This window comes from Nilaparvata lugens, chromosome 3, assembly GCF_014356525.2.
Source record: "Nilaparvata lugens isolate BPH chromosome 3, ASM1435652v1, whole genome shotgun sequence".
Lineage (NCBI taxonomy): Eukaryota > Metazoa > Arthropoda > Insecta > Hemiptera > Delphacidae > Nilaparvata > Nilaparvata lugens.
This window is the reverse complement of record NC_052506.1, coordinates 28944791-28968636: the sequence shown is the minus strand read 5'-3', so window position 1 is coordinate 28968636 and position 23846 is coordinate 28944791. Positions and strand designations below refer to the sequence as shown.

Here is a 23846-nt window from a genome sequence, read left to right as displayed (position 1 = left end):
CATAAACCTACTATGTTCCAAATTTCGTGAGAATCATTAAAGCCGTTTCCGAGATCTGTTGGACATAAATATATAACCAAATAGATAACCAAATATATAAGAAATACAGAAATTGCTCGCATTATATAATAGGATGTCATATGTCATTCTGAAATTGATAATTTCTTCATTCATTGATCAAGGTCTAAAGATACCAGAATACATACTGTATCTCAGAAATCATTCTGGAAATGAAATTCTGATCTCTATTAAGCTGTTTTGAACTATTAGAATCCTAATATAATATCATTCACACAATATTCATTTCACTCATCGTTTGACTAAGGCGTACTGAACGAATGCTGATAAAATTTTGAATTCAATCGCAGTGAAAGGTTCACTCACATTTCATTTCAGTGATCCAGAAATTCCACAATAAATCTCGAAGCATTGATTCGGACTATTTTCAAAGGGAGGTTGGAGAACCTTCCTCATCCTCAGCTCAAAACTGCAATTCAATATTTATTTTGCAGAATATTCTATACAGCAATCTGTGCTCTTCTTCTTGTATAGCAATCTGTGGCACACTCATGCAGTCCACATATTCCACATACAAGATATAAATCAAGCTAAGATGAAGCTGAATGTTAGCACTGCAGCTTCCCTTACATATGCATGACAAGAAAAACTCACACTCCCGTCTCTTATAACTCGAATGAATCTTTCTGGAGAGCAGCCCAGAATAAAATACTCTATCAAAAGAGGCACATGAATGAACAATACCCATATCACTCATTGAATTTCACAGAATTATTTAATGTATGTAATCTTGGATAACCTGGAAAACGTCTAGAGTGACCAAGAGTTCGTGAGACTTGTTTTATGCGAATGACTTTTTGAAGGAGGATAGAGCAGGATTGGCCTGTTATCTGCAATCATCATTCACCTCAAGAATTCTTCTAATAGGTTTACCAAAATATCTAAGTGTTAGTTCAGCACAAGAGTTGTAATGTTGAACATAACAAGACTCAACTCTATAGTTTTATGAAATGGACCGTACGGTATATTCCTCAAACATTCGAATATAATTCAACAACACCCTAAACCGAGTTCTCAGCTTATTCAACATTAGCCCAAATAGCTTCTCACATAATTTCTTAGAAATTTCCTTTTCAGTTATCGAAATTGTTGTATCATTTGCTCTTCAGCAGAGCAATATCAAAATAATGACATTAAGCCTTGACCAAAAATGGAAGCAAATCCGACCCCAAAATTATATACTACACGGTTTGACATGATCACATTAACATACCTCCCGTAAAATAGCAATGCTCTACCATTATTTGTCCTTTATCTCATATTTCTGACTCCATCCGTAATCCTCAGCACTAAAAAATCACACATTACAGAAGATCAACGATTGTAACTAGAATGAAAAATCAATTGAAGCTGGTCTTTCAAATTGTTAAAGCCTCGCTCATTAAGACTTATAAAGTCTAAAAGAATTGAGTCATTCTAATAATGAGTTCCACTTTATAACAGTATTTTTCTTTCACCGTATCATTCCTAAAAAGAAACTTGGCCCATGTGTCTTGATTCAAATGATTTCTTCATGAAACTCTTATTTACAGGATCATGATTTAGATCATCAAAGCACAGGATGACGTATGTGCATGGGCAATCCAATGTTGTAGTCTATCGAGCTCCATTCAGACTCTAAAGCTACGTTCACACTATGTAGCTGGAGAGACATAAATAGCTCTGCTATATAAAATTTGAGCTACATATAGCTCTGCTAGATGTAGCTCTGCTATAAGTAGATTTAAACGCTAATTTTCATCTAGCAGAGCTATATGTAAATCTGCAAGATGTTTGGAATAAAGTTCACTGTTCAGTTCCCAGCCAGATGCCAAAGAAGGAGGTAGTTATTGCAGCAGTCGCTGCTCTCGCCGTAGCTACTGTGAAAGAGAAAGAAGATTTTGGATAAGACCCTCCCTTCAGGCTAGAAAACTATACAGTGGTAGTGACCTTTTGAAAGACCTAAATGATGATGATAGAGACGATTCGACCTATGAAATTCGTTGTGATGGTAGTTTCAAGAACTTTCTTCGCATGACAAGTGGTGATTTTGAATATTTACTCAATGCAGTTGGACACAAAATTGAAATCCACTTAACAAGCTATACTCATTTGGATCTGTTGACAGCCCGGACTCGCAGTTACTCCTTGGCTTATTCTTGTCCTTTGAGAAGGCAAACATTAAAAATATTATAATACGGTCATTTTGGGTCCGCATCTGCTCCCGCGCCACTTTTTGCATTTTTAGAGTTTCGTTGATATTGGCCAATTGGGATTTTCATTTTTTCGACTTCTAATCTCTCCACATCCATTGCAACCTAAATTTCGTTCCACGCGTCCTGTTTTTTATTTTCATTTTTAAATCAGGTCTTTTAGCGTCCCATAGCACAGGGTAATCCCTGAATAGTTCAACTCACTTTATAATATTGTCTTTATTCCAGTCAAATTCACTCTCTATTTTTGCACAATAATATAATAATTATATTTATAATTATTATAAATCAAAAAGAAATGCTTGTAATGCGCAGTAGCCTACTAGCACTCAACAAATGAGTACAGTATATCAGGTGATCAGGTGTAAATCCAGAGGCACTAAACAGCTGCAAACAGCAGTAAACAGTTGCGGCAGCCTTCCTTAAAGGACAGAGCAGCTACATCTAGCTCTGCTATAAACAAAAATTGACAAATAGCAGAGCTATATGTAGCTCTGATTCTCTTTGATGTTTACCGAAAACTTTGGATAGCTCATTTTCTGCTATATAGCTGAGAAAATAGGCTTAAAACTGCTATATAGCTGGGTTATAAGCAGATCTCCAGTGTCACTTTTTGAACATGTAGCAGAGCTATATAGCTCTGCTACATAGTGTAAACCTAGCTTTAAACTTGACAACTCTGATACTATCGCGCTGTACTGCCAATATTTACCATGTACAGTAAAACCAATTACGATGTACCATTGAACTCATGATGTCTACAAAAAATGTTGTTACACATCTCTAAACCATCCGAATTATTAATGAGTTTGAGTGTGGAAGGCAATTTGTATTTGTATGGAGTACTCACTTTATTCCATTCAAATAAAGTATTATTCCAAACAATGTTCTACAGCCAAAATATACGGTTATAACGAGTCATTCTTTCAATTACTTCCCATTCCAGTATAGCTTTTGGTCTATCTGAAATGGAATGGTCTAGCCATTGCTTTAAAACGTCGTAGCTTCAGCCTTCTTATCATTGCGCCTGGTCGTGTGTACGAATTCCACCAAGAGCTTGGTTCCATCGTTTGATCCTAGTTTGATCCAACATGCAAAGACCTCATTTAAAAAAAACTTCTATCAATATTTAAATTTTATTGGTTGATTTTTGATTTGAGTCCGTTATTGCAATACTTAACTCATACTGACTTAATTCCGATCAGATTTTGTAGCAGGTTTTAACCGTATATTGATAATGATTCAAGCTCATGAATAATTTTTGCTACTTATAATTGGCAAATGAATTGGATTGAGCATCAGGTTCAATCAGATATGCAGGAGAAGCTGCTTAAATTTGTGCATTCTGTAAAAAATTCATTCAAATGAAAAGAGATACATTAGTTATGAGTTAGAATTGACTATTTGAGAATCACTTTTACTACACTACAAACTCTATATTTCTGAACCAAACAATTGCCAAGTATTATTCTTGATTGGGCTACTCATTTTCAAACACATATTATTCTTATTAGAAATTCGCCATTGCTTGTGTCATCATAGAACTCTCAGATTGTTCGGAAAAAGATTGCTGTCATCTTGAAAAATTTTCTCTCTTGAAATTGCATTTTGATTTTCATTCCAAATCGTGATCCAATTCCCGGTGAGGTTAGGTGGAAGAAAGTGAGTGGATGTCATTTGATTTCAAATAGTTGATGATGAGATCGTGGAAACATGAATTCGGATTCTGAGTGATATTTGAGCATGATATCAGATCGATATATTCCGTCTCTTTGCCGAATGTAGAAATTTAATGAGAATTCGAACGCACAATACAGAGCTAGGCGTATACCGAATTTCTTTGAAAGTTATCAGGATAATAGGATGAAGAGATGTCTCCCTCTTGAGCACAAAAATGCCGACTGAATTTCTAAATTGGCGTACTGTACCGTATTCAACTCAGGTGGAGAGCAACTCTTTTGGGTAGCGAGAGAGTATGATGCTCGTGCATTAAGTCGAGAGCAGACAAGAAATGATCTGAGAGAATCATGAGAAGACAGTTGAAAGACAGTGAATAAAAATAATTTTCTTCTTGAACAAATGATTGATCTTTATCAAGATGATAAAGTAGCATAATTTTTGCAAAATAAAAAGTAATAGAGGACCAGAAAAGTTGGAAGCTGCTGAGCAGTAATTTGAATATTGTGCGCACCACATAATAAGAGTTCTTTGTAAGTTCAGAATTTACAACTTCGCTCGTATTTCTTTTTTCAATATTGTCGTTCCCGTAATTTTCTTCCTTACTGACTCTGAATTATAAAGGAATAAATGTTCAAATAGTATAGAACATAGCTTATTATGCTTTTTATCAAGCAAGAATGACCTACATCCCATACCCTACATAATTCCTATTCAAACAGCTCAACTTAACAATTCATGTGCCTAATAACAATACTTATATTGAGAATTTTTCATATTTTTGAGCAACAAGTAACAAATACTGTAGGCTATTATTATTATGAATTATATCATATTACTATTATAATGAATGTTTAGCATTAACTAAATAGTAATTGCACACATCGATCAGAAATGTATTTTTTGTAGGTAATATAAATGATAGAGCAAAATAAATGTGGCTATTAAAATTCGTTGAATATTACCGATCAAAAGATTATGTTGGCACCGGAAATTAAACTCAGGTCATTCTTCCCTGCGGTGACTGATTCGTTATCTAAGCAATATCTGATAGCCTCTGATCCTGAGTATTCATTCCCACTCGTTTATAGTGAATAATTTTCATTTGGTAATATCTATCACCACAGAAGATTTCAAATCATGTAGAAGCGGTCTAGAAAATTGAATTGGGAATATTCTTATCCGCTGTAAAAGAGTTTTTGTTCATTACAAGTTAATAATTATAATCATCATTAGTAAGTACGTCTGTGTAGAGTTAGCTATGAAAAACAGATAATTTTTCGTCGATGCCTATAGTAGAGAACTAAGAAGAGTTGAAAATTTCTAATTTCTAATTATGTAGTTGTTATGAGAGATTTGAATGTGCTCTGAACATTTCAGGTGGCGCTGAAGAAGAGATGCACTGTTATGAGGAGTATACGAGAGGTGAATTGGAGCAAGATGGCGGCCAGGAGATGCGCCTGGAGAGTGGAGAACACGACAGGCGGCAGTCGTGTGGCGAAGGCAACATGTCTTACCTCGCCGGACGCTATCGCGAGGTTTACCGACACAAGAGCAATGGACATAACATGAAGGATCAGAAAGTGGTGCTGATGCCAATGACGAGTGCCGGCGAGGGCGTGATGATGCTGGGAGGCCCTGGGGATATGTACCAGGTGTGCGCAGAGGCAGAATCGCAAGGCGGAGGGTACTACGTTGGCCCGGTGAGAGGTGGTGAGTATGTGGGGGGTGAAGGGTACCAGATGTGCTGCTGCGACGAGGACTGGTACCGGCACTATTGTCCCGGAGACGCTCTTCCCCCCTGCCCCCCGGCGCCTGGGTCAGTTGTGCTCTACGACGGGGGCCACTCACCGGAGCCCTGTGTCCAACTGGCGCCCTCTCGCAGCTCTAGCCTCGGGCGCCGGCCACCGCGTCACCCACCCCATCGCGCCTCGCAGTCCGAGGAGGACGACGATGATGAGGACGACATTGTCGCCATGGCCCCGGTGCCCGACTGTCGCTGCTCCTGCGACCACCTCGCCAATGGCAACTACCGGCAACTGCAGGAGGTATGCCATGACATCTATTCTTTTTTATATTATATACAGCTCAATAATTATTTTCTTAATTTATATTTTGTAAATTCATCCATAATTTTGCTGTATTGTAAGCTATTGTATATAAGTGTATAAGCCAGTATATAATTATTGTAATCTACATAAATAAAGTAATCAATCAATATATCGACCCAAAAATATAAAATAGGGTCCCTCAGGATATTAGAGACATGGAGGACTTATAAAAATTCAGAGGATTGTTAAAGAGCTGTTGCTTGAAAGGCCATACTATTCTTTTGGTGGATTTCTGCAGGAGTAATATATTGTCCCTTGTCTTTGATCGAACCCAGGCCCTTGCACATAGGTACTTTTGACTGACTGCGCTTTCAAATAATATATTATACACGATTATTGCATAATTACAGTATTTTATCAATGTTATTGTTTTAAGTGTTGAGAACCTTCCCAAGGTTCTTTTTTTCACTCATCCTCTGTCTGATTATCAGATGTTTAGGATGCAATTATGAATTGAATTGAATTGAACTTACGTAATTACATTATTCAATGTTCGCTCTGCTTATTTTATCGGGTGGAGACTGTGCTGATAGTTGAGCGTTGGTCATGTTTGATAGCGAGTTAGGGACGACCATGAACCATTCAGGCAACTGGTGATGCACTTCTATGAATACATGGTCAAAGAGAGGGGACACACTCCAGTCTCAGTTTGATTGATGTTACCAGATATGATTCAAACTGGTCAATTTGTGGATAATATGATCATCGTGATGACTCAACGATCAACGTGACAAGGCTCAACGATCAGCCTAAGTGGATTACACACAGATATTTGGTATACATTCATTTCCGTTTGCGTTTGTTTGTGTGCACATCGTTCATAAGGCTCTCTTGAAATTGCAGAGGGCGTGATATCACAATTCAGATAGTGTCATTTGGATAATCAAGCAAACTTGTGAAAGCAACATACGTGTTAGGCTTTACCAGCTAACGAGCCCTGTGTTGAATAATAAGCAGAGCTTGGAAACGTGATGAGGTCGTCTGCTCATCCCACTCAACATTTCCTCTCCAACGATAAAGTCTCTCTCAACCTCTTGAATAAAAAAATACATTCAATTTTTTTAATGAATCAGCCAGTATCCTTCCACTTATCTTTCACAGACCCGACATCTTGAGATTGAGTGAGAGGGTAATAAATAATCCCAATATTTGGAGAAATATCGAGCTCTTGAAGTTCCTCACATTTGATCAAGTCCAACGCAATATGGATTATGAAACTATTATATTTATAGTAATTTCTAATGCTCAACAGGATTTAACGGAAAAAATGTATATTCTATACGCCACAATATAATTCTCCAAAGTCCAAACATTAAAAAATATATAAAACAATCTTTTTCCGATAATATGACGTAACTGTAGAATAAATCATGCCAGGTGCTAGGACATCTGACACACCTGGCTGTGTGACACATACACACGCTGGTATGATGACATGTAACAGAATAACATAATAATAAAATAAAGGTAGGAACTCAACTACTTAACACTCAACACTCTCAACACTCGAATCAGACCGAGGGCGAATGCTTCTGAATAGTACTTGAAGATTCAAAGTTAGCTTGGAGCAGACATTGGTGCTACTAAGGAAACTGGACTGGCACTACTCAAGTTGAAACTGGAAGTATCAAAGAAGCGGAATAAGTTGTACGGTCTGAAATATCTACATTGACATTGTTGAATGTTGATCCACTGATACAACATTAGTCTTTTCGCTGGACAGCTTTCCTCCTTGATGTGGAAGGAGGAGATATAGGGACAAAAAGAATGAAGATCCAAAGAAATGGAGCAGTACCTACAGTCTCGATGAATAAATAAATGAAAATGAAAGCTTGATCTTTATTATCACTTCAATAGCCAGTTTTACTACACCAAGTGCTGTTGAAAGACACCTCGATTTGATCAATGTCGCCATTTATGATTCAAGCTGAGTTGAGCACACATATTTGATCGACTCCAGCTGCCATATTATACCTTTTCCACACGAAAGAATTGACCTACATCACCTTCACGTGTAGTCAAGAGAATAAATAATAGAATGTAAGAGATCCTGTGCAGTACTGCAAACCTTTGAAGCTGCATAGTGAATGTCAATCTCGATAGAGATGGCACTTATAATTCACATGTATTCAAATACCATGTATTTAACATGTATTCCACATACTTCCTAAATCGCATTCCATTCTAAGCTGAAGATCTCATACAAATCTGCTCACCTCAATCCAATCGCAATAAGACTGGAATGAGAAGGAATTTCTCCTGATCTACTTCTCAACATGTCTCTATCTTCTATTAATGAAAGATGCTATTGAATGAGATCAATTACTCAAACTCCTATACAATATTTAAAAACCTAAAGAAACACGTATAGTCCAGTCAACGAAAGATTATAGAGGGGAAAGTTTGGGACACAATTTTCAACTTCATAGCTTTTTTAAGGATAGTGAGAGGATTAACATATCAAAAGTCCTCATCCCTACCCCATGTGCTGGGTGGGGGTGGTTTGAAAGTACCATTTTTTCATTTTTTGCATATATCTCGGAAACGATGCATCTTATAAACATTTGTATCCTGAATAAAACTTGTAGGAAATTTATTAAGCTTCATTTTTACATAGTTGATTATGTCAATAGAACACATTGTTTCCAAGATATAAGCATGTAAGTAAGAAGTGGAAAATGCAACTTTCAAACCACCCTCATCCCTTTAGCACATGATATGGGGGTTGGGATTTTTGATACGCTCACCTCCAAACTAGTCTCAACAAAGCTGCAGAGTCAAAAAGTGTGTTCTGATCATTCCCTCCAAATTTCATTGTCAACTGATCTATTGTTGATGAACAGAAAAGTTCACTCTCAACACTAGAACTGCTGCAACAGTCGTAGGGAAATCGTAAAATAGTAAAAATATACATCAAATTGAAGATAATTTGATGCTCTATCAGCTCATGATCAGCACGGATTTTTTTCATCAATCGTTCAAAAATTATAAGGCTGAAAAGATGAAAAAACTGGAGGAAGAAGTGTTTTTTCAAAAAAAATTCTTACCTTATAGAGCGGATATCTCAGAAACTATGAGAGATATGGAAAAAATGTAAAGAACAAAACTTGTTGGTAATTTAGTAGGCTTTAATTTGGGCTTTTTAATGCACAGAATACAAATGCTTATAAGATGCATCGTTTCCGAGATATATGCAAAAAATGAAATAATGGTACTTTCAACCCACCCCCACCCCTCAAGCACAGGGGGTAGGGCTGAGGACTTTTGATATGTTAATCCTCTCACTATCCTTAAAAAAGCTGTGAAGTTGAAAATTGGGTTCCAAACTTTTCCCTCTATACCTTTATTTGAGCATTCGTTGCCTGGACTAGTATTGAATTGTCTCCCTTATTGGAAGAGGTCGATATTGAAAAGAAGTTATTATTGAGTTAGTGAATTAACATCCAACAACGCCAATGTAGATATTCTGGACAGTACTTTGATGAAGATCGATTTCAGTTCCAACTTCAGTACCACTAGTTCAATTTTTAGAGTGGTGCCAATGTCTGTTATCCAAAACCTCGATCAGTGACCAATCAATTGAACGTTAGCCACCTTCAGAGAACGAATTTATAACTCAGTGGCATGATATTATAGCTCCACGATTTTGTTATCATTAGCGGACTAAGGAGTATGCAAAAATTATAAAATACCAAATCATGTTGATTTCGATGCAAAACCAAAGTTTCAAGACAACTGAACATTTATTCCGAAGAATTTATTCCGTCGTGAGTCTGTAAATTAGAATTAATGGAACTTTTTGTCAAAGCTTGTTTTTCACACTATCACACATAAAGGCGCAAATAGTCAGATAGGCAGATACGCAAATAGGATACACATAATAGAATGATTGATACTTTTAACAAGAAATATTGAATATTCAAGAAATACCGGAGCGCGAGGTGCGAGTCAGAGAAGAAAAATTCGAAATTAAGAATAATAAATCAATGTATTTAAATGCATTCAATTTATTTGTAAAATTTGCTGCATTGAAGAGTTAATATAGAAATGTTAATGAATTATTCCTTACCTATAAGAAACCTTATATGCGGGTTTTTACAGCCTTCCCGGCCGTTTCCCGCACTCAACACGCCATCTGTCTCTATCTCTCCATACGTGTTGTTGGATGCCCCTGCTCTCCATGGCCTCTTCCATGTTTTGCTGCCAAACCGTTCTTGGTCGTCCTCTAATAATGAATTCTTCAATAAACAAATTTAAGAACACAACATTTATCATAAATAACGCAGTAAAATACATGATAAAAGTAACATGTAAATACTGCTGATTAAATTACTAATGCAAAAGAAGAATTCCGTTTCCAAGCACGGGTGAATCCTTGTAATCAATGAGTAAGTTTGGATATGAGAGCGTCAGGAGTTCTTGTGTCAAAGTAAGCTTTCAAATCAGAGAGAAAGTATACTGATCACTGTCTCAATGTTGGCATCTGTACTTCTTTTATCAGCTACCTCCTTCTCGTATTAGGCTAGGCAACCCGCACAACCTTGCCTGACCAATTTTGCTCAAAATAGTCTATTGCCAAGAGACGATTTATTTTTTCAAATGAATGATGATCCATCCACTATAGTCTGTGTAAAATAAGTTGAGACTTGGCCCTCCATCCCAAGAAATTACAGGGTTGCCAAATCGTGGAAAAATGCAACTTTCTCAAATTTCCAATTCAGTGTCAGAATTGGATGTAGGATATCATCCCCGATATTCTTTCTAGTATTGCTAGAAAATATCCACAGTTGAAGGATTAAAAGGAAATTCAACTTTTATGATAAAATTGGAAACTTCGCGAAAATTTGTTTTTCTTTTGAATATCACTTCTCTCAGAATCATGGGGCGTCGTAATGCGTAATAATTGATCGAGCAAAGTGAGGTTTAAAATTCAAGTTGACGGTTTGGCATTTCTCTTGATGTTTAAATGTTTATATGTTGCGCATTCACGGCGAAACGCGGTAATAGATTTTCATGGAATTTGACAGGTATGTTCCTTTTTAAATCGTGCGTCGACGTATATACAAGGTTTTTGGAAATTTTGTATTTCAAGGATAATATAAAAGGAAAAAGGAGCCTCTTCCATACGCCAATATTAGAGTATGAATCTGGTGTGGCGCACTCACACAACTTTCCTTGCCGTTATGAGAATTGAAAAACATTCTCCCCGTCAATTTGATATGAAATTATTACGCATTACGACGCTTCATGATTCTAAAAGAAGTGATATTCAAAAGAAAAACAAAATTTCGCGATGTTTCCAATTTTATCATAAAAGTTAAATTTCCTGTTGATCCTTCAACCCTGAAACTTTTCTAGCACTAGTAGGATATCGGGGATGATATTCTACATCCAATTCTGACATCGAATTTGAAATTTGAGAAAGTTGCAATTTACACGAATTAGCAACTTTGTAATTTCTTCGAATGGAGGACCAAGACTCAACTTATTTTACACAAACTATAATATCCAGTGGAACGGTCGTTCCACCACCCGTCCCCCAACAGATTATAATCCATGCACATCATAAAATAGAAAAGACCGACGCCACTATAGATATATTCTGTAACCAGCTTCCCATTGTTTTTCGCATGCCGTCATCTCAATTTACGAAGAAGGTAGTGAAATTTTTAAAATGTTGTAATAAAATTATTTTTATAGATTTTTGAGCGCTTCCATTCAAGACCAGAACGAAGTTTCTACGATAGAAATTCGTGAAGATACCATTTGTGGGTATTCTGTCATTTTACTAATTTTGGGAACTTTTTATTTCAACTCAGCTAATGACAAAACCGTCCAACAGATTTTGATGAAACTTGGGATATAGGTTCTGTTTATCGAGTAGATGCCCGCACTTGAATAAAAATCTTGAAAATTGACCTTCACCCTTCCCCATTTGGGGCCCAAAAATTTTGATTTTTCTCCCAAAAATGGAATCGATGGACTTGATAGTATGAGTATACAAAATTTGGAAAATATCGAATAATTAAGGGAGACTGGGGAAATTTTCAAATTATCGTGAATTATCAAACGCTGATCAACTTTGAGCACTTGATGTGAAAAATCTGTAATGATTTGAGATTTCGGACTACCAAAAGGGCTTAGAGACATGTTTAAACTATTTACATTTGGAATTTGAAATCATTTAATGTCCGATTGGGCTCTGTAGCACTGTCTAGAATCTCTGATAATAACTGAAAGTAGAAAGTTGCCATTTTTAAATTTAACGTTTTATGAAATCTAAATGTCACGATCCTAGCGGTTAGGAATTGAAAGTGATTCACATGTTGCCACCGCCAAATTCGTCATTTCCAATAACCAGTCTGCTCAATCGTTACCTTAGCAACCGTTCTACGGAAGTCGAAATACTTAACACAGTTTGATAATGTTTGTTTTGTGAAAAATTATATCTCGCTGTCAGAGTGCTGTCAATGCAAGGAGTCAAGGACGTTTGTCGTTGTTCTCTGTATGTATTCAAACTTAGCAATTTATTGCAATTTTTGAAATTTTATGAAAAATTCTCAAATTAGGTAGGATTGGATGCTCAAATCTATCTAATTTCTTTATCCTCTTCAGCCCCAAATTGATAATATAATTGATTTCACGTTTTCTCTTGTTCCATCTTGCTATACTGATTGGTGATTCAAAGTCAATGATATTGGAATAAATTTCAGTAAACTAAATAACTCAAATTGAAAACATATAATGGCAGTTGAAAAAGGAAGAAGAACAACGTTGCCAAGTCTCTTAAATTGACTCCATTGCACTGCTAATGTGATGGAACACATTCACAATAAATTATAAAACGCTCAGCTAAATTCATTATTGTTCAACACTTCCACTTCCACGCAACAATAATTATGAATACTTATCACCAGTATAAATATAAAAGGTAATAATGAATAATAAGAATTTTTCTTTTCAATCTCAATCCAATTCAAGAAACTTTGTTGTTAACTGCTTATAAAATCACTTGGGGAAACAATGCGAAAGAAGACCTCATGATTCATCAATGCTGAATATGCCCAGTACACAGATACTCGGTTTGAACGGAAAAATATCAGCTAAAAATATCGTTTAAACTTTAAACCCAGTATAAAACACATTATTGACCGAGCGAAGTGAGGTCTAAGATTCAAGTCGAGGGTTTGGCATTTCTCTTAATGTTTAAATGTTTAAATGTTTAAATGTTTAAATGTTTAAATGTTTAAATGTTTAAATGTTTAAATGTAAATGTTTAAATGTTTAATGTTTGAATGTTTGAATGTTTAAATGTTTGAATGTTTAAATGTTTGAATGTTTAAATGTTTGAATGTTTAAATGTTTAAATGTTTTAAATGTTTAAATGTTAAATGTTTAAATGTTTAAATGTTTAAATGTTTAAATGTTTAAATGTTTAAAGTTTAAATGTTTAAATGTTTAAATGTTTAAATGTTTAAATGTTTGAATGTTTAAATGTTTAAATGTTAAATGTTTAAATGTTTGAATGTTTGAATGTTTAAATGTTTAAATGTTTAAATGTTTAAATGTTTAATGTTTAATGTTTAAATGTTTAAATGTTTAAAGTTTAAATGTTTAAATGTTTAAATGTTTAATGTTTAAATGTTAAATGTTAAATGTTTAAATGTTTAAATGTTTAAATTTTAAATGTTTAAATGTTTGAATGTTTAAATGTTTAAATGTTAAATGTTAATGTTAAATGTTTAAATGTTTAAATGTTTAAATGTTAAATGTTTAAATGTTTAAATGTTTAAATGTTTAAATGTTTAATGTTTAAATTTTAAATGTTTAAATGTTTAAATGTTTAAATGTTTAAATGTTAAATGTTTAAATGTTTGAATGTTTGAATGTTTAAATGTTTAAATGTTTAAATGTTTAAATGTTTAAATGTTTAAATGTTTAAATGTTTAAATGTTTAAATGTTTAAATGTTTAAATGTTTAAATGTTTAAATGTTTAAATGTTTAAATGTTTAATGTTTAAATGTTTAAATGTTTAAATGTTAAATGTTTAAATGTTTAAATGTTTAAATGTTAAATGTTTAAATGTTTAAATGTTTAAATGTTTAAATGTTTAAATGTTTAATGTTTAAATGTTTAAATGTTAAATGTTTAAATGTTTAAAGTTTAAATGTTTAAATGTTTAAATGTTTAAATGTTTAAATGTTTAAATGTTTAAATGTTTAAATGTTTAAATGTTTACATGTTTAAATGTTTAATGTTTAAATGTTTAAATGTTTAAATGTTTAAATGTTTAATGTTAAATGTTTATGTTTAAATGTTTACATGTTTAAATGTTTAAATGTTTAAATGTTTAAATGTTTAAATGTTTAAATGTTTAAATGTTTAAATGTTTAAATGTTTAATGTTTAAATGTTTAAATGTTAAATTTTTAAATGTTTAAATGTTAAATGTTTAAATGTTTAAATGTTTAAATGTTTAAATGTTTAAATGTTTAAATGTTTAAATGTTTAAATGTTTAAATGTTTAAATGTGTTAAAATGTTTAATTTTAAATGTTTAAATGTTTAAATGTTTAAATGTTTAAATGTTTAAATGTTTAAATTTTAAATGTTTAAATGTTTAATGTTTAAATGTTTAAATGTTTAAATGTTTAAATGTTTACATGTTCAAATGTTTAAATGTTCAAATGTTTATATGTTTAAATGTATATATGTTGCGCATTTACGGCGAAACGCGGTAAATGATTTTCATGGAATTTGACAGGTATGTTCCTTTATAATTGCGCGTGGACGTATATACAAGGTTTTTGGAAATTCTGCATTTAATGTTTATATAAAAGGAAAAAGGAGCCTCCTTCATACGCCAATATTAGAGTAAAAATCAGACTATAGAATTATTCATCATAAATCAGCTGACAAGGTATTACACACATGATTGTGTCGAGAAGCCAGTCTATTGCTGTATTCCCATAAGGTCTATAGTTTCAATCAGGTACTTGTAGATGAGAATACTGCGTGAGGTCTACTGTTCACAGAACTACTAGTGATAGATGTAACTATATCTTCGAGTAAACGTGTTTAGCGTTAAACTCAGTGTTGGCATATGACCCTCAGTTGTGCAGAAAATCAGAGCAGACTTTGAGTAGAGATTTATATTGGAAGACATTATCTGTAATTTTTTTTCTGATTTAAAAAAGTAGGAAAGTGGGTTACAAAAGGATTGAACGTTACAAAAATTTTATCTCTATTTTTATCTTGAATGTGAACCGACGAAATAATCAAGACTCTACTAGAAAAGGGTGCGTGAAAGCTCAGGGGCAACGCCAGAGATCGAATTGAAAGAAGAAGAATGTGGAGTTAGTTTCATCCACTTTTTTCGTGAGTTTGTCGATAGCTCTGGAAATGGTAGCAATGAATTAGGTGGCTGAATCGATAGCTTTCACTGCAAGCAATCTAAATCAGATAGACCTTACAGCTTACTTCTTCCAAGAAGAATCAGAGAATCGAATTGTTCCAGAACTATCGAGAAGAATTATGATCACTATCTAACTTACACTTGGTTAGAACATAAATAGGATATCGAATATTCCTCACACGAGTACATAGTTTTTAAATAATATTGATTCACGGTGTGAACTTATATTACATTTGTTGAGCTCTTTCCATAAGCTTGAATCATAGTAATGCAGAATAATATTCATTATGAAATCAAGATGCTATTTTGAATGCATTTCATGCTTGATTTTCAAAATATCTAATAGAATTTATTTATTTATTTATTTATTACAGAACAACTATTACAGACTACAGGCATTAAGCCCGAAACAGTCTTCAAAATCGAATAAAGTAAGTTACTAAAAGAAATAAAAATGAGAGATACATGCAATTCACAAATACATAAGAAAGTTGATAAGTATGAGGAAAGCATAAGTAATTGTAAGTAATCTGAGCATAAATAATAAATACAGAATAAAAACTAATCTAACTTATCCAAACTTATCTAAAACTTATCCCAATAAGTTATAAAAAGAATAGGCCTACAATTGAGCATAGAAACAGGTTAAGGGAAAACATGTGCCACTGTGGGAAGAAAATTGATGGAAGCAGAGAAGAAAAAAGAAAAAGTTTTAACAACAACAAATATTCAAGTATAAAAGTTAAGGGGTTTAAACTGTAGGTTTGATCAACTCTATAAAATTAATAAGAATCACGGACATCATATTAATTGAATCAATTCAGAAACTGAATTCAAATTTAATTATGAATAGCCTCAATAATGCGCCTTCTAACCTCACTAACAGGGCAATGCACATCAACACCTTCACAAACGCTATTGAATAGCCTCAGAACTCTATTAAGTGGAGAGCAGAAGTTATGAAGGGTCTTTGATCTTGGTACATGGAAGGTCCTAACTCTTTTGACATTGAACGTGGGTACCTGGAAACCAATCCTAGAGAGGAGAGCGGGTGAATTAATGTAATTTTTCAAAAGTGACACCACAAACATCAATGAAAACCTGTCACGTCTAGCCCTCAAAGAGTCCATATTGAAAAGGGTTCTCAAAGGTCCAGAAGGAAAACCCAAGGGACAGGCTCTTCTAAATTGCATATAAAATAGGAAGCGAAGAAGCTTATTCTGTACTTGTTCGAATCTTAATGTATCCTGATGAGTAGAGGGACTCCAGACAATAGATCCGTACTCTAGGACACTCCTGACTAGCGACTGATACAGAATTACAACAGTCTCAACATTATTGAAGCCGGTAGAGTTTCTCAGAACAAAGCCCAATAGATTGTTCGCTCTGCCAATGATGTGATCAACATGTGCTGAAAAGGACAATGTACAAATGAATACAATCCCAAGATCCTTACACATTGTTACCCTCTCCAAGCTCACACCATTGATTGAGTAGGGATAACTAACTGGATTAACCTTTCTGGAGAAAGTCAAACATTTACATTTTTTTACATTGATATCAAGCTTATTCACATGGCACCACAATGCAACTCTGTCAACATCAGCCTACAAGGAATAGCAATCATCCAATCCTCTCACCTCTTTGTAGATCTTCATATCGTCAGCGAATATCAAGCACTTGGAGTTGGGTATCTGGAGTGGTAACTCATTTATTAATAGCAAGAACAAAAGAGGCCCCAGATTGCTACCCTGGGGGACACCAGACGTACTGAAATAAGCATGAGAGACCCTTCCTTGAACAGTTACAAGATTTTTTCTTTGAAACAAGTAACTTCTGAATAAATCAACCAAAGCGCTATTAAAGCCCAGCTGTGACAGCCTCTTCAACAATATACAATGATTAACACGGTCAAAGGCTTTACTAAAATCAGTATAGATCACATCCATTTCTCCACCGGCATCAAGTAAATTGGAGGCAGATACTGTAAACTCCAATAAATTTGTCACAACAGATCATCCAGGAAGAAAACCATGCTGATTTTCAGACAGTATTGGTCGTGAATAACATAGAATCTCATCATAAAGAGCCCTCTCATAAACCTTAGCAAAGACAGACAATATACTGATTGGTATATAGTTCATGATGTCATCTCTCCTGTCAGACTTGAAAATTGGGATTATCTTTGAGACCTTCCATCTACTTGGAAAGACTCCATTTCTCAGTGACAGGTCGAATAAATATTTCAACGGTCTTATTAATAGCTCACCACTACCCTTAACAATGAAGGAAAGAATACAATCAGGCCCAGGAGCTACTCTAGGCTTTAATCTTTTGATTGCAGATTGAATACTTTTCTCCGATAATGATGCAACTTCCAGAGTACTATTGGCTGTATCATGCAAAAACTCAATCCCATCACCCTCCTCAAAGCAAGCGGTGACTGATGAGAAAACAGATCCGAAATAATTGGCAAACCCTGAAGGAATTTCATCTCCAACGAAATTTTTGTCAAGCAGAGTCATTTTCTCACAAAATCCATCGGACTTGCGCTTCTCATTAACAAACTTCCAAAAATTCTTAGAATTGGAACCGAGGTCAGACCCAACTTTCAGCAAATAATTCCGATAGGCAACTGCAATCAAAGACTTCAGTTCTCTTCTCAGTCTTACAAATTCATCTTTGTAACGAACTGAAGATCGCTGTTTACGTGCACATTTATTCTTCCTCTTAACCGAGTCAATCATTTGGCGAGTGAACCAAGGCGGATACTTAGACCTCAACGTTTATAACGGGTAAACCACAAAGAACCAAATCTAGAGTGTGTAGGTTAGAGTTTTTTATTCCATTGATTCATTTCAAGTCAAAGAAATTTATAAAATGTCCTAACCTCTTAGCTGCTACCGAACCATTGTGAAGATCATAATTACAATCTGCTACTTCAGGCAGATTAAAGTCACCAGGAATAAGCAGCCTTCAATACAGTCAAAGTACTTTCCATAGCTCTCAGAATTGGCAGAGTTGAGGAAGTAAACAATATTAACATATATAGGACCATCCCTATCAAATATTTTAATCATCAAACTCTCAAAACCCCGACAATCGAAAGATGAGTTGATGTTGACACACTCTTCAGAACGGATTTGCTTACGAACCGCTATCAGAACTCCCCCTCCCCGACATGAGTCACTTCCAGGGCGATCCCAGCGATAGACGACATATCTTTCATCAAAGGCCTCATTATCAGAAGAACCAGAATTCAGCCATGTTTCAGTCAACAAGATCAAGTCATACTCAGAAGCAAGTAAAGATTGTAATAACACATGAGTTTTTCACATTCTGATAATAAACGCTCAATTCCCTAGAAGCCATAGCAACTAATAATCAATTACAGCCCACCCCTAAACTCAACAAACATTTCTAATCAAGCATCATGCAAATGATACACAAATATGTGCAAGTAATATAACCAATTGATTAACGATTGAAAATGTTTAGAATTAGATAAAGAGTTCTGAATGTAAGCAAATGAGGATGAAAAGAAGATTTAATAATAGAATGATAATAGTCTGTATAATAAAATGAGCAAGTAATATAACCAGTTGATTAACGATTGAAAATGTTTAGAATTAGATAAAGAGTTCTGAATGTAAGGAAATGACGATGAAAAGAAGATTTAATAATAGAATGATAATAATCTGTAAAATAATAATAATAATAATAAAATAATAATAATAATAATAATAATAAAATAATAATAATATTTTTTTATTCAAATTTTCCTCACATTACATAATATGATAGTTTACATTAGAGTGATCATAAAATAATAACATCTTATATTTTATCACATACGTCGTGAGAATATATTTAGATCTCCATATATAATAATAACAATAATAATGATAACTGTACAACTGAAAGAATTAATTTAGATCTCCTATTATTATTATATTATTATTATTATTATTATATTATTATTATTATTATTATTAAGATTTTGTGGCTACCCCATGAAGCTAATTTTAGCTTATATTGGGGTGTTGTTTTAATACATTATTTATCAGATTTGCAAGAAATTCATAAACATTATATGATTCCTTCTTTTTCTTGCATTAATATATATTTTTTATCATGTTTACATTAATATGTTAATCTTCTATTCTTCTATCAATTTGTTATAAAAGCTCTTTATTTCTCTTTTAACTCCTGCGTATGTGTTGAGGCTCTTGAGGTGATTGGGGATGCTGTTGAGGATGTTCGGTACAAAGTATTCCGGTATAGTCTTTACCATTTCTGTATAAAATTCTGGTGTTCTATAGTGCAAGTTCCTTGTATTGTATCTATTTTCATTGGTCTGTCTATAATGATTTTCGAAGTAGTATTTCTCTAGTACTATGAATTTGTACAAGGTTTTGAAGTTGAGTATCTGTATTGCACTTGTGTCTAGATTCTGGAAAAATGTCTTCTTATTCTGTCAATCAGTTGAACCACTGGATTCAAGATATAATTCGGAGCATGTCCATATACGGTTATTCCATATCTTACTTGAGATTCCACTAGGCTAAGGTATACTGTACGTTTTACTTTCATTGGTAGCATATATTTTAGTTGGAAGCATCTATGTGCTATATACCTCAGTTTTTTAGCCAACACTTGTGAGTGAGTGAACCACTTCATATTCGAATCGAAATGCATTCCTAGGTACTTCACTGTGTCTGAGTGTCTGATTTTGTTGCAGGTACACGGGTTGTTAGTTTTAAAACATTCGTATTTGAGGCTAGTTACTCTATTGTTTGGATCGATGATATCTATGTTCAGTTTTGGGTTGTGGAATACTATTGTTTTAGTTTTTGTACTGTTTATATGGATATAATTGTTATGAAAATATTTTGTAATTGTGTTTATATCTCTCTGTATTTTTTCGGCTGCAACTGATACGTTTTTATGTGTAGATAAGATTATAGTATCATCTGCATAAGTGTAGGCTTCCTCTTTGAAATTAAAGTTTTTCAGGTCACTGATATACAGATTGAAGAGCACAGGTGATAGTGGTGAGCCTTGAATGACCCCAAAAGATTGCGATTTTGGAGTACTATTGCTCTTCCCAATTTGAACAATTGTTTCCCTGTTACTAAAATAGCTCTTGAATATTTCCAAACTCATCCCACATACTCCCATTATATTCAATTTCTCAAGGAGTATTTCATGTTGTATCGTATTCTTTGTTGTTGATATCTTCGTTGGTGATTTCCATTTTCCTCTTTTGTAGAATGAGGTGCTTTTCAATTTTAGTTTTCATTTTCACTATGATGTTTGATCCCTTGGTTTTATCATTTTTCACTGGTAGCCTGTAGATTGATTCAATGTCATAGGACGATATATTTGGAATGTTTAGCTTTTCTGTGATAGTATCATATATACTATTTAGATTCTCATTTGGTAATCTCTTGACACCCACAATTTCAATAATCTTCTCTAGCGAATGATTTTCCAAATCAAGTATCCTTTTCTCCAGTGATTCTATCCTCTTATCTTTTTCTCCATCCATTCTCTCTAATTTATCCACCTTTTCCTTGTACTGCTTCATCTCCTCAGTGATGAAGTTGAATGTTGTTAAATTTTCTATTTTTTTGTTAATTTCTGGCATCAACTCTGTTGATTCGATTGAGAATGCTTTGGAAATCTGTGCTTCCATTGAATGAAGAGGTGGAATCACTCCTTGCTTTCATCTTTATTCTACATGTTGGACAGCGCCAATCAGCTTTACTGAATCGCCTTCGGATGGTAGTTCTTCGCATCTTGTACATTTTTTCACGGTTGAATTTTTCAATTATTTTCCTTGCTCACAACGACTCACGTAAACCCACCTGAAGATATTAGCAGTTCATGAAAATAGTCGTTTCTTATTTGAAAGTTCCGATCCTTCTTATTTCTAGGTTATGATGTGTCTGTTATTTTGATTTCGTTGTTATGTCAAACTGATCACAGTTTCAGTTCAATTTTTTGTTCACTACACTTTTTAACACCGTAGGAGATGTTTCATATATCACTTTACACTCACTTACTACTTTTATTTTGAAAATAACGCGAAATTTTAGAGCTAAGTTGAAGAGACTGCTAGTTTTATCCAATGCCACCTTAATAACAATAATAATAATAATAATAATAATAATAATAATAATAATAATAATAATAATGATAATAATGATAACTATTATTATTATAATAATTAGATGTATGAGAGGAGGATTGGGCTATAAGGAAATTCTAACCATTGATACAGTAGCAATGGGACAGGCTGTGGGGAAAAAGCGGAACATCTACATGGCTTACATTGATTACCGTAAAGCCTCTGACAGTGTCCCACATTCCTGGCTGAAAGAGGTTTTGTATATTTATAGAGTTGAACATGGAGTAATACAGCTTCTCAGGCATCTTATGTCATCATGGGGGACAGTATTGAGGTTGGGAGCTGGTGATGAAGAAATTCGGACTAGTACCATCTCGGTCTGCCAGGGTATATTTCAGGGTGACAGTCTGAGCCCTCTGTGGTTCTGCATGGCTCCAAATCCATTGTCCACACTGCTCAATTCAACAAACAATGGCTTCAAGTTGAAAGCTGGAGCAGAAGAGGTCTAGCCTTTGTCCCAAATGATGTACATGGATGACCTCAAGCTTCATGGAAGTACGAAAAATCAGTTGGTCGAAATGCTACAAGTGGTAAGAAAATTTTCTGCTGACATATGCATGAAGTTTGGCATGGAAAAGTGCAGGACACTCAGCATAGTGAAAGGGCGGGTCTGTGACCAAGTTGTGGATGAGGACCCTGAGAATGCCTTTGAAGCAATGGGGCCAGCTGATGTGTATAAGTATTTGTGCTTCAGCCAGGCTAAACGTATAGAGCAGAAAAGCAGAAGATGGAAGATGTATACTTGTACAGAGTTAGAAAGCTCTTAAAATCTCAATTGAATGGAAACAACATGTTCAAAGCCATCAACACATATGCAGTGCCTGTGCTAACATACAAATTTGGTTATCAAATGGACTGAGACTGATCTTGAGGACCTCATGAGATCTACAAGAGTTCTTCTCACCAAGTTTATAGCACACCACCCCAAAGCCTGCATGGAGAGACTCGTACTACCAAGTTGTAAGGGAGGTCGTGGGCTCATTGACATCAGATGGGCGTGTATGAAGCAGATCAGAAGCATGAAACAATACTTCTTTGCTAAGGATGGAGATTTGTACAATGCGGTGAGGAGAGCTGATCTAGGATATACTCCACTCAATCTCTCTGTACAGCTCAACGACAATCCAAAAACAGATGGGCAGCATGATAATGAGATCCTTCAGCAATGGCGGGCAAAATAGCTGCATGGGAGGCATGCTTACATTTTGGGACAGCCTGGGATCGATGAAGATGCCTCAAATGCGTGGCTCAGACACGGAGATCTGTTTATAGAGACAGAATGCTTTATGATAGCTATTCAAGACCAAGTAATAGCTACTAAAAACTACAAGAAGCATATTGTAAAGCTCTTCCTGGGGGTTTGCTCTCGCCTCCAAGGATAGGCCGACACACGTATAATGAATCTTGTGCTGAGTCACCAGTATTGAGGTTAGAAATTTTGGAAATGCGTGCGGGGATGCTAAGTGAATACCAGACTGATTGAGTCACTACAAGATTCGATACAATCGTCTGAATCGCGGGAGGCATAAACACTCGCTCACCCTTGATTCTTCTTATGACAGATTGTATAATGATAAAAAATTTTAAAAGTAGTGTAGCGGTTGCTAAACACTGAATACGGATGTCTTAAAACTATTACCTGTGATGGAACAGCATACAAAATCATACAGGTCGAGCAAAAATCCCGATGTAGATAATTTATGGGACTGCGTCTCTAATAAGTTCCGAAGGATTAAGATAGGGTACTAGGACCAGATATCGTTCGGAATATATTTCGAGAACAGAGTCTTGTCGGGTTTAATGCTCTATTGTAGGAAATTATACGATTTCCAGCTGCATCTGCTATACAGTCGACGAATTCGCTCCTAAGTCGAAGTTGGTAACAGATAAAAGCTGATATATGAGCAGGTAAGGACAGAGAATAGATAATCTCGATCTGACCCCACACACTACATCCACTTAGATCTTTTCCAATATCCAGGTTGATTCAATTATTTCAATGATCGTACTTGATCGGTTCTTGATAATATAGGACGTGTCAGATACAATAATTGACAGGCTTAAGAAATAATCGACCTCAGAAGACGAATTAATAACATTGAAATATAATATAATAAAATATTCAATTCGACAGTGCAGATATAAAACTTGAATTACAGATTGAAAATATTTTAACATTAG

At 34.6% G+C, this 23846-nt stretch overlaps 1 protein-coding gene across 1 annotated transcript in view; it reads left to right on the top strand.

Moving 5' to 3' along the window:
- The window catches only part of LOC111055255 (dipeptidase 1), a 206463-nt gene that overhangs the window by 2726 nt on the left and 179891 nt on the right, over positions 1 to 23846 (top strand). Inside the window, exon 2 of the mRNA XM_039423477.1 lies at positions 5328 to 5995. Coding sequence (XP_039279411.1) covers positions 5345 to 5995 — 651 coding nt within the window. The 5' untranslated portion in view covers positions 5328 to 5344. The remainder of the gene's footprint in view (positions 1 to 5327; positions 5996 to 23846) is intronic.